The sequence below is a fragment of the Podarcis filfolensis genome (genome assembly GCF_964270895.1).
Source record: "Podarcis filfolensis genome assembly, chromosome: 4".
Taxonomy (NCBI): Eukaryota; Metazoa; Chordata; class Lepidosauria; order Squamata; family Lacertidae; genus Podarcis; species Podarcis filfolensis.
In genome coordinates this window covers 83,121,153-83,133,971 of record NC_139607.1, presented here as the reverse complement: position 1 = coordinate 83,133,971, position 12,819 = coordinate 83,121,153, and the positions used below count along the sequence as shown (strand labels likewise).

At 41.9% G+C, this 12,819-nt stretch overlaps 1 protein-coding gene across 1 annotated transcript; it reads right to left on the bottom strand.

Moving 5' to 3' along the window:
* Positions 1-8,907: 8,907 nt before the first annotated feature.
* On the bottom strand, positions 8,908-11,313 carry LOC310760568 (vitelline membrane outer layer protein 1-like). Its single transcript, XM_083609332.1, has 3 exons — positions 11,114-11,313; positions 10,309-10,409; positions 8,908-9,930 (listed from the first exon to the last, which is right to left on the bottom strand). The coding sequence occupies exons 1-3, from the start codon at positions 11,282-11,284 to the stop codon at positions 9,639-9,641; spliced, it is 564 nt and encodes a 187-aa protein (XP_083465458.1). The 5' UTR covers positions 11,285-11,313; the 3' UTR covers positions 8,908-9,638.
* Positions 11,314-12,819: the final 1,506 nt, after the last annotated feature.

Sequence of the window (12,819 nt, the reverse complement as noted above, 5' to 3'; positions counted from 1 at the left end):
GGAAGGTAAACGGCGTTTCCATGTGCTGCTCTGGTTTGCCAGAAGTGGCTTAGTCATGCTGGCCACATGACCTGGAAAGCTGTACGCCGGCTCCCAATGTCAATAAAGTGAGATGAGCGCCACAACCCCAGAGTTAGTCACGACTGGCCCTAATGGTCAGGGGTCCCTTTACCTTTACTCTCAAATAACAGCCCGAGGCTTATCTCTGAGCTTAGCACTTTGAGCTCTTGGTGATGCTTGGTGCCAGGGGTGCCGACTTGAATACAATATGGGGGGAGGCAGGTAATCTCTGCCCCACATAATTGATCACATGATGCACACCATTTGAATGGCAATGCCCATCAACTTGGGGGGGGGTGCTGATATATTCTGTTCCACCTTAAGAGGAACAGGCTGTTGTGTGTCACATGCCTGTTTACATTCCAGCACAGCTTGCTGGGAACTTCCGTTTTGTGTATAGTTTTGCTTATGCTTCTTGCTTTGGACATGAAGGAGAGCAGACATGTTTTCTTTGTCCTGATGTATGCTAAATAAACTACTCTAAATATGCTTTACACAGCCTCCCTCTGCCCTTCTGTTGTGAAGAGTTTTATTCTCTGCTGGCCTGCGTGCTCAACCTTCTGAAGGTTTCTGAGGCTTGAGTTGCAATTACATGCTGATCCAAGGACTGGAGATCGCCCAGCTGACAGCTGGTGGCCTGGAGCCAGCTGGGGGCCTGCCAATTGCCCCCGTTTCCTTGGACACATCCCAACAACAGACCTCGGCTCCCAGGAGTTGGCTGCTATGCTTGGTGCCCAGATTCCTTCAAATCCTCAAATCTTACCGCATGGTGCTTAGATCAGACATAAGAGATCTCTGAGCCTAAGATGGCTGGTGATTGGCAAGTGGGTGCAATTTGTTCAAAGCAACCTCATGGGACAAACTGAGAGGCTGGTGGGCCTGGCAAGATCAATGGGCTAAAGATATCACACTACGGGTCTAGGATGGTACACTCTTTCATATTGCATTGGCCTCCCATCCAAAACCAAGTCACGCAGGGTTAAGGAATTGAGATCAGGAAGGGACAAAGCTCCAAACGATACACACAACTCTTTGGTTAAGATTTATTGTTGGTTAAGTTTCATGCCAACAAACCATTAGAACACAAGCAGCTGTGTTGTAGCAGGATGAAGCCCAGGTGATTCAGTCACAGCAGAAGAACTTGACATCATTAAGTCCAGTGATATCAACTGAAGTTATATGCTCCACCTTTGTTTGGATCCCGCAGATGGCACCAGTGGGGCAGCGCTTGCTCCACTGGCCATAAGTACCGAAGTCAGTGGACTCACCCTCCAGTACAGTCCCATCTCCACAGCTGAACTGGATGTTGTTGGCTGCCGTATCATCACCTAGCAATTGTGGGGGTTCCACCTTCAGAGTGAAGGCAACCAGGTAGCCCTTGGGGCATTTCTTAACCTTTGACCACACTCCAAACCTGCAAAAAAAAAGAGAGACAATATGATAATGTCTGCCTCTCTGGAAATACAACCCAAATTGGAATGATTTGCTTTCCAACATGAAAGTCAAGAGGGCAGTTGCCTCCTTAGATTTTTAAAATGCATCTTTTGTAGACCTCATCAGGTATAGCGTGTCTACCAAACCTCAACTTATAAGTAGGGCTGTGTGTTGTGACCCCTGGAGTAGGTGGATTTCCCCTGTGCCACCCAGGGGCCACCCACACCACAAGGTCAGGGTGCATTGGTGCCATGTAGTATTTGTTGCTCTTACCTATCAGATGTTAAGCAGAACGACCTGATTCTGTGTGGTGCTGCTGCTTCTTCATGAAGTCCAGTGACCAGCACTATGCAGGATGGGATTCACTCACTTAAGTGGTAACGACTTTCATGCAAGAAAGCCACACGCAAGGCAGTACATGCACCTCACAGGATCAAGGTCTCTGCTAAACAGCTGTTGAGTAGAGGCATTGATCTTTTAAGCCAGTGCATTCGCCAGGAAGGAGAGCTGCAGTATTGTGCCTACTTTCTCTCAGGAAGGCACAGCCACTGGTTAGGTAGGTCTTGGCCTTTTCATACTCAGCCTGCCTCTCCTTCCTGCCTGAGGTCCTGACCCCTGACAATCACAGATATTCATGAGGATCAGGCAGAGAAGCCTGGGGGACCACATTTGACCCCTGGGCTTGAGGTTCCCCACTCTCAGGATAGATGGTGGTTTCCTCTTGCTCTCTCTTTCCTTGGCATATGTGGTCCTCAGAAAGAAACTCTGCTTTTCTTTTCCTTTGTACTCTGTTGTTGCAGCCTCTTTTCTCTTTCTTATGTGGGGCTTGGGTTCCAGTGAAATTCGGAAGGCAACCTAGAGTTGGTATCGTTAGACTCAGAGAGCTAAGAATGAGGCTGATGGACCCTGACATTATCCTGTCCTGGTGCTGAAACAATAGATTTCAGCCAGACCCTCACATCATCACTCCCCAAGCAACAAAGAGAAAAATCAAGAAGATGCTTACGGTCCTTCTGAAGATTGTACAACTGCACCACTACTGCAATGGAGACGGATGCCATCGAGGCCAGTATCATCAGTTTCAATTCCTTCTGGTACCGCCTTTGTCTGGTGCAAATGAGAGAAAGAGACTGCAATAAAGCTGTTTTTGCAAGCTAGGACTCTGTTTTATATTCTTTATTGAAAAATGAAAAGTACAAAATTACAAGTGCACAGAGTAAGACCAGGCCCAAAAAACCAAGAAACAAGAAATATGTTGAATGGTTTCTTTAAATGCAAAGGTTCATCATTGTTCCACCTGATGTGTATGTCTTTAAGGGGCCAGAGCAAGGGCCAAGGCAAATAACGAGACCCAGTCTTGCAGCTGTGAAACATAGCAGGTGCTGCTGAGTTGTATTGATTAAGCTGTGTCAGCAATTGGGTGTAGTATATAAGGAGCAGCACCTAGCTCTCCCATTTCCCTGGGGGATGGGTTGGTGGTTGGGTCTGGTTTGTTGATGTATTTAGTGTAAATGGAGTTTTTGTTTTTCTTATTAAAACCTTGTTTAAGTTATTTTTGAGTCCCTTTTTAATGCATGGTCTCCCCAGCAAGCTCTCTGCAGCGCTACCATACTGCAAATAGCCAACAATAGTACCCATGTAGAAAACAAAACGGAAAATAGATATTGTGTGTTTTACAAAAGGGGGGGGTTGCTATTGTAGTTAACCAAACTAGGACTCTGACAACACTCACAGACTGCGCCTGCAGTCTGAATTTTCCAAAGTAGTAGCTTGCAACATGAATAAGCAGTTATCTGTTCATGATTACATGTCCCTAATTGTGTACAAGTATTACTGGTTCTGGATTGAGATTTACATTCTGAGCTGCATCAAAAGACAGTAGCTTTTTGGTGCAACCAGTCCAATGGGCCCCAAGTAAGCAAACTTAATAGGGGGAAAATGATCTTGCTAATAGCTGGCTAAGGCATCCTCAATTCCTCTCTTGTGTCTTCATGTGCTACAGAAGGTTTCCTCCAGTTTGTGAAGTTAGGGTTGCCATATTATTTCAAGAAGTAAGAATCCAGACACAAAAAGTTGTTAAGTTTTCGGGGGGGAAGTTGCTGAAATCCTGGACATGTCAGGGAAAATCTGGACGTATGGCAACCCTCCTAGAAAACACCAGAACTTACCTGGGTTACTTCCACACTAACAGTGTAGTCTGTATTTTCCAGTTGGACGCTCACTTTTCAGGAAGATAAACCTGACCACAATATTGCCAGCTCACTGCACTCCAAACTTTTCTGTATCCTTGTCCCTTTTTTCCTCCAGTCCATCCAGATTCATGGTAGTTTTCTTTTATGTAAAATGCAATTCACTCTAAGCCTCTCCAGTGTGGATTGACAAAGTGGCATGGAGACTTTTTAGAGCTATTAAATCTTTAAGCATGGCAGTCAACACTTCAAAGCACATTGCAGGCAGCAATATACAGGCAATGGGTTCAGAAAGAAAGATGGAAAGCAACTTTATATATATATATATATATTATTATTGTGACTATTCGATTGGGATCAGGGTATCAGAAAGAAGATATAGATAAGCCTTTACCTTCAGTGAGAATCCGTATGCATGTCCTGTAAGACAGATTTCAATTTTTCCCCATTCTCCCCACTCCCCGCCATTGGACACCATGAGGACTGAATTATAGCTTCGATGTTCTGCCTCACAGAGGTGGTAGGTGAGGAACAGGAAGACCACAGCACTGGTAGAGAGATCCATGGCAGGTGGACTGCACCAGATCGAGCTGCAAAAACTGAATGGAAGAATAACAGGCTTGAGAATTTATTCCCCAGAAAGTGTGGTTCTCTCTCCTCTGCTCAAAATCTTCCTGAATCTTGTGTTTCCCCCGGGAGAGAAGTGTGATTACTTCAGCTTGGACTAAGTGCCTCCAACATCAGCGATACACACTTTAGCAGGGGCTTCACTCTAGGAACACGGGGAATTGCCTTATTCTAAGCCAGGCTATTGGTTATCTAGCTTAGTTCTGTCTACACTAGAGCCTACTCTCCAAAGTTTCAGACAGGGGACTTCCCAGCCCTACTAGGAGATGCTGGAGGATACCCGGGACCTCCTGCAACACTGATCTACAAATTTTTACATGGAAAGGGCATAGCCTTGCAGCGCCCCTTAGGCCAACCTTCCCCACCCTGGTAAATTCCATATGCTCTGGACTGCAACTCCCATCATGCCCAGCCAGCAAACATGGTGCTGGTTCCAGCTGATGGGAATTGTAGTCCAGAACATCTAGAGATCACAAGGTCGGATGCTGCCATAGATTTGCAACACTTCCAAAGGAATGCATCATTAAATACTCTGAATCTTTTGTGAAAAGTGGGGTACACTTTTCACAAAACATAGGACCTATTAACACTAACAAGAATGCTTGACTGGATCCCCACTGGTTACTGGCTACTGATCAGGCCTCTGTAATTCTGGCCATGTTGCAACCCTTGTCTTCCCTTACCAAACTTCTCAGAGCAGAGCAAGGGAGTTCTACTTACTGTCTCTCAGCTGCCAGGCAGAATGAAAGCGTCCTTGAGCCGAGTGAGGAAATATGAATGTGAGCAGGGGATTTAAAGGGGGCAGGACAATGAAGTGTAGGAACTCTCTGTCCTGAGCAACACCTCCTCTGAGCCATCACAAAGCAGAGCATTGGGCAGGCTATGAAATCTTCTTTGTCCTGCCCCCCCCCCATTACCAGTAGCCTTTAGGAAATGCCTCCACAACCAGAACCCATTTGCCTGTGGGAGTAGGAGGGCTGTCAGAAGGGTGAGGACATCATGTCAGTGCCAAAGACCAGTACTGTGCACTGTGCTTTAGAACAGGATTCAGCAAGTTGCTGCTCTGTGATCCATTATCAAAAACAGGGAGTGATCTACCACCCAGGGATGGGTGCAGGGTGGGCAGGCAGGTACTGGCTGCTTCCCCCGAGGGGGGCAGGGATGGATGCAGGGTGGGTGGCAGGGGTGGGTGCAGGGTGGGCCGGTGCCTAGCTGTCTCCCCCCCCCCCAGCCAGCCCTTTCTCTCTCTCCCTCCCTCCCCCAGCAGCTCTCTCTCTCCCCCCCCCAAACCAGATGGGCTGCGGAGCTGTCCTGTGCGAAACTTCTCCTACCCTGAAATATACTTGAAGTCCTGCAGTGATTTCGTGCTCTTTATTGCTGCTTGTAAAACAGTGATTGATAGGCCTATTTCATTGCTGAATATAGACTACAAAATATTTGCAGGGATATTAGCGAGTAGAATGAAAAAGATACTACAAGAAATTATTCACAAAGATCAAGCGGGTTTCCTCCCAGGCAGACAGATGGCTTTCTCCCAGGTAGACACTTGTCTGACAATACGAGGAATATAATTAACATTTTGGAGAAGTTGCAAGTGAACATTAATACTAAAGCAGTTTTAATTTTTGTAGACTCAGAGAAAGCCTTTGATAATATTTCTTGGAGTTTTATGAAGAAAAATCTTCAGGGGATGGGGGTTGGTCAAGGGTTTGAAAATGGTATAAGTGCAATTTACTCAGAACAAAAGGCTAAACTAATAGTCAACAATGTGGTGACAGAGGAATTTAAGATAGAGAAAGGGACACGACAAGGCTGCCCAATTTCCCCATTGCTTTTTATTTCGGTCCTGGAGGTTTTGCTAAATATGATTAGAAGGGACCGTCTGATCAAAGGTATACAGGTCGGAGCCAAACAATACAAACTGAAAGCTTTTGCAGATGACTTAGTATTGACGTTACAGGAGCCAGAATCTAGTACTAAAAGAGTATTAGAACTGATTCAAGAATTTGGTCATGTGGCAGGATTTAAGTTGAACAAGTTAAAAACTAAAGTTCTTGAGAAAAATTTAACACCGATTGAGAAAGAGAGGTTTCAGAAGGAGACAGGTTTAACATTGGTTAAGAAAGTAAAATACCTGGGGGTTAATATGACTGCTAAGAACTTATTTAAAGATAACTATGAGAAATGTTGGTCAGATGTGAAAAAGGACTTAGAAATATGGTCAAATTTGAAGCTTTCCTTGTTGGGTCGAATTGCTGTTATAAAGATGAATGTATTGCCAAGAATGTTATTTTTGTTTCAATCATTGCAAATTTTGGACAAAATGGATTGTTTCAAGAAGTGGCAGAGAGACATTTCTAGATTTGTCTGGCAGGGCAAGAAGCCCAGAATAAAATTTAAAATATTAACTGATGCAAAGGAAAGAGGTGGATTTGCCCTGCCAGACCTTAAACTTTATTATGAATCAGCAGCATTCTGCTGGTTGAAAGAATGGCTGCTTCTTGAGAACACAGACATTTTGGATCTAGAAGGTTTTAATAACGTTTTTGGGTGGCATGCATATCTGTGGTACGACAAGGTTAAAGCACATAAAGCATTTAAAAACCATATTGTCAGGAAAGCATTGTTTAATGTCTGGATAAGATATAAAGACTTACTTGAAAATAAAACCCCAAGGTGGTTATCACCAATGGAAGCGAAGGCTCAGAAAAAGCTCAATATGGAGGCCAAATGGCCGAAATATTGGGAAATTTTGGAGCAAGAAGGAGACAAATTGAAATTGCAGAGTTTTGAGAAATTAAAAGATAAAGTGTGAGACTGGCTTCACTATTATCAAATAAGAGAGGCTTATAATTTGGACAAAAAAATTGGCTTCCAGGTGGAAAAATCAAAATTGGAAACTGAACTGTTAGATCCCAAAACTAAGATACTTTTCAAGAATGTATAACTTGCTGTTAAAATGGAATACGCAGGATGAAACGGTTAAATCTGCTATGATTAAATGGGCACAAGATGTTGGACATAACATTATGTTTGCCGACTGGGAACAGTTGTGGACCACTGGTATGAAATTTACGGCATGTAATGCCTTAAGAGAGAATATTATGAAAATGATATACAGGTGGTACATGACACCAGTCAAGCTTGCAAAAATATATCATCTGCCCGATAATAAATGTTGGAAATGGTGGACGTGCCCAAAGATTAAGGCTTTCTGGGAGATGATCTATAATGAAATGAAAAAGGTATTTAAATATACCTTCCTGAAGAAACCAGAGGCTTTTCTCCTGGGCATAGTCGGCCAATTGGTGCCAAAGAAGGATAGAACTTTCTTTATGTATGCAACAACAGCAGCAAGAATACTTATGGCAAAGTATTGGAAGATACAAGAGCTACCCACCTTGGAAGAGTGGCAGATGAAGGTGATGGACTATATGGAATTGGCGGAAATGACTGGCAGAATCCGAGACCAGGGAGAAGAGTTGGTGGAAGAAGATTGGAAGAAATTTAAAGACTATTTGCAGAAATATTGTAAAATTAATGAATGTTAAAATGATGCTGGATTGAAATTAAGTGGCATTAGCAACAAGGTTAATAAGAATATGCAAAGATGGATTGATAATGGATGAAATTGTATAGCTATAATATGTTAAGATATAGAGTTAAGACAAATGAAAGAGGGTAAGGATTTGCTGAATTGATTATGTAAATGGGAATACAAAATGGGGAGGTGTGAGGAGGTCAAGGAAATAAGCAAATGAGCTTAAAGATTTCAAAAAATTGATTTGTTTTTAATTTTTTTTCTATCTGTTTTTTGTATTTTGTATTTTCTTCTTTTTTTCTATGTATTTTTGTATTTTTTCTCTTTTTCCTTATTTTCTCCTTTTTTTGCTTTCTTTTTATTCCGTAAACTTCTGTTTTTTGTAAAACCTTAATAAATATTTTATATAAAAAAAAGATAATATAAGAAATATAATTAACATTTTGGAATATCTGACTGCCAGGAATGAGAAACAAGCTATATTAATGTTTGTAGACGCAGAAAATGCCTTTGACAATATTGCATGGGATTTTATGTTGAAGAATTTGGAGTATATGGATGTGGGGAAAGAGTTCTTTAATGGGATAAAGGCAATTTATACAGAGCAGAAAGCAAAGTTGATTGTTAATGTGACTACGGAAGATATAAAAATAACAAAAGGAACTAGACAGGGATGTCCACTTTCACCACTGTTATTTATAATGGTCCTAGAGGTTTTTCTAAAAGTGATTAGACAAAATGAATCAATAAAAGGGGTGACAGTTGGTCAGAATGAATATAAAGCGAAAGCCTTTGTGTATGATTTGGTAATAACGATTGAAGAACCTAACCCACTTCTGTCTGCCACGACCACAAGAGGTGAATGTCTCACCTTGTCACCCCTAGTTTGCTCGCACACACTCTGACACACGTGCTGCCTGTATCTCCTCTTCCTGCTCCTCTCACAGCTGATAAGAAGGGACACACTTACTCTTCATTTCATTTCATTTTTATTGGTGAAAGAACAGAACAGTCAATGATATTATAGAAAGATGTCTCTCCTGTACTTGTGTATGAGAGAAATAATCAAAAGGAATTCAGTAAGAGAAAATAACATATATAGTCTATGCTGTCAGAAAATTTAGTATTCTGGTGATTCATAAATGAACGTCATTCCGGCGTTCAATATATTTGTCTGGTGAATGTCTTTTTTATTAATATTTTCAATGAGTTTTACTGTAACAGCAAAAGAGTGAACTATAACGAAATGTATTTCAAATGATACAGAGAATGAACCAAACATTTCCCCCAAACATAAAATGAGGGTTAGCGTGTGTAATATTTTAAGACTTAATTGAAACAAGAGAATCACTTAGCTGGTTTTTATGATCTGGTGCATGACTACTACATTATAAGCAAGCTTGATTTTTTTTTTTAACCAGCCTAAATATACTTGAAAGTTGAAAGAGACCCCAGAGATTTCCAAAATCATGCTATATTCTGTCTAAATACAATCCCTTTATCTCATTCAGGGGGTGGGGAATCGGTGACCCCTCCAACAGACGAGTCACTGCTGCTTACAAGGAAGGACAGAAAGAGAAGCAGTCGGCACAGTGCAAACACACCAGCAGGAGTACTGGATTGGCTCTGCCAGTGTGTTTGCACCACACCAAGCTCCCCAATGACTTGCCCCTCTCCCTTCCAGCAAGCAGCAGCAGTTCAGCTGTCAGGAGGCCAGGTAAGCACCACCAGTCCACCCTGCCATCCTCTACTGCCAGTGGAAGAGGGTTGTGCAACAGGGTGGCGGATCAGTCACAACAGAACATCTTCACGTCACGAAGTTCTACTTTGCCAAGCATTTGATTCTCATTCGCCACCCTTGTTTGGATGCCACATATGAAGCCCCTAGGGCAGCGCTTGCTCATTTTGCCCGCTTCCATCCGTTCAAAGATATCTTTCTTCACTTTAGCCCCACCACTGCAGAGGACCTCAAGGTTACTGACTGCATGAGGAATTAGCGGATGTGGTAATTCAATAGTCAAAGAAAAGGACACCATGTTGCCTTGGGGGCATTTCTGAACCGCAACCCATTCCCCGAGCCTGTAAAGAAAAGGACAAGGATGGCAATGTCTAAACAGGAATTTATATACCACAACTTTGTCAATGTATTTTTATTTTTAAAGTCTCTCCAGAGATATAATTCCAAATTAGAGCAAAAAGCTTTATTTCAGAAAGGATGTATAGAACAGATTCGCCTTCAAATGTGAACCAATTTGAATTCTGCCTCCATCCCTAGAAGTAAGTTTCACAGGACTTTGTGCAAGCAGGTATATTTTGGGGCTGTTAAACTCAGAGTGTGTCCAGATTACCATTTGCCTTTAATCTAGCATGAAATATTTCAATCTACCCCTCCCGCTCCTACCCCAAACTTCCAAGCAACAAGTTAATAAAGGAAGAGAAATTCAAAAAGCTACCCACTTTCCACTTTTAGACTCTACTGTTTTCCCGTCAGTGCAGTGGAGACGGATGCCCTTCAGAGTGAAATCTTTTCTATAGGCTTCGTTTACATCTCTGCGAAACTGGTGGAGAACAGAGGGGGGGAAAGACTGGTGCTTCAATCTGCATCTGCAGTACTGGCAACATTTATGTGTGAGCAAAACAACATTTTTTCAGTGCAAATTTCTATGAAATACAATGATGGGGAAAAGCTTTACCTGTTTGTATTCTGTCTGTGAGACTTTTTATTATATTTGTGGTTACTGATTTATTTTGGGGCACTCTACTCCACCCTCAAAAGGGGACAATAATTGCATACTACACAAAGCATATGCAAATTTAATGAAAAGCTGTCCTCAGAGGTGTCGGAGCCTCCGCTACGACCGAGCTGGAAAAGCTCATCCTCCGGTCGAGTCCTCTGGAATCGCCTCCAACGATGAATACCGACCTGAGCCTCTGATAAGGCTCCAGGCACGTTCCCTCATTATGCAGAGTATCCAGCAGCAGGGAAGGACGAGAAATATGAGCTACATTCCAAGGAGTTTGATTTCTAGTTACGCAGACAGAAAAGCATACATCCGCTCTCTGTGAAAGCAGAGAGCAACTGGAAAGCAAAGGAACAGGAAACCAGTAACATCACATCCGTCTCCCATCTGTCTGCTGCTTTCCCTGCCCTTCTTTCTAAATAAAGGTGTTTGTTTGTTTGTGCTTTTCATACGTCTGTATAATATTGTGACCACGCCCTAGCATCAGGGTGTCAAAATTGAGACTATAGATAGGCATTTACCTTCATTTGGAATCCATTTGCATATCCCGTGGGACAGAATTCAGGTTTTCCCCATATACCATCATTCCCTCCATTGGACACAGTGAGGACTGCATTATGTTTTCGGTCTTCTGCATCACAGAGATGGTAGGAGAAGAAGAGGAAGACCACAGCACTGACAGGGAACTCCATGGAAAGTGATCTGCACCAGACCTAGCTGCAAAAATTAATTGGATGAATAACAGCCTTGAGAATTTATTCCTTAGGAATAGTGGCTCTTTCCTCTGGTCCCGAATTTGCATTTGCCTCTGGAGGGAAGTGTGGTTACTTTTGGTTGATGGAATAAAATCAGTTGATGGCTTTTCTGACTACACCTTTTGATTTCTAACTAACTAAAACGTGAATTTCTTACCCACCCTTGCCAAAATGTACAGCCGTACCTTGGTTCTTGAACAGAATCCGTTCCGGAAGCCCGTTCAACTTCCAAAAACGTTAAAAACCAAGGCACGGCCTCTGATTGGCTGCAGGAGCTTCTTGCACTCAATAGGAAGCCACGGAAACCCCGTCAGATGTTTGGGTTCCAAAGAACATTTGCAAACCAGAACACTCATTTCCAGGTTTGCAGCGTTCAGGAGCCAAAACATTCGAGTCGCAAGGCGTTCAACAACCAAGTTGTTGTATTTCCTTTTTTTATATATAAGATATTTATTAGGATTTTTTAAGATATTACAATAAAATAAAAAAGAGAAAAAACAGATAAATAACAAAAATACAGAATAAAGAAAATTTAAAAACACATAAATTTTCAATTGCTTATTTTCCTTTAACTTGTTTCCCGGACCTCCTCATACCTCCCTTTTTTGTATTCCACCACAAATTATTACTTCAGCAAATCCTTACCATTATATTATTACCTATTTATAATCCTTTTTTTCCCCATATTCTCTTAAAGCATTACATCTGGAAACCACTTAATTTCAATCCAACATCATTCTAACATTCATTGATTTTATAGTATTTCTGTAGATAATCTTTAAATTTCTTCCAATCTTCTTCCACCGACTCTTCTCCCTGGTCTCGGATTCTGCCGGTCATTTCTGCCAATCCCATATAGTCCATCACCTTCATCTACCATTCTTCCAAAGTGGGTAGATCTTGTGTCTTCTAATTCTTTGCAATCAGTATTCTTGCTGCTGTTGTAGCGTACATAAAAAAAGTTCTGTCTTTCTTTGGCACCAATTGGCCGACAATGCCCAGAAGAAAGGCCTCTGGTTTCTTCAGGAAGGTATATTTAAATACCTTTTTCATTTCATTATAGATCATCTCCCAGAAAGCCTTAATTCTTGGGCACGTCCACCAAAGGTGAAAGAATGTACCTTCAGTTTCTTTGCATTTCCAACATTTATTATCGGGCAAATGATATATTTTTGCAAGCTTGACTGGGGTCATGTACCACCTATATATCATTTTCATAATATTCTCTCTTAAGGCATTGCATGCCGTGAATGCCATTTAATCATAGCAGATTTCACCGTTTCATCCTGAGTATTCCATTTCAACAGCAAGTTATACATCTTTGACAAAATCTTAGTTTTGGGTTCTAACAGTTCTGTTTCTAATTTTGATTTTTCCACCTGGAAGCCAATTTTCTTGTCCAAATTATATGCCTCCATTATCTGATAATAATGAAGCCAATCTCGCACTTTATTTTTTAGTTTCTCAAAGCT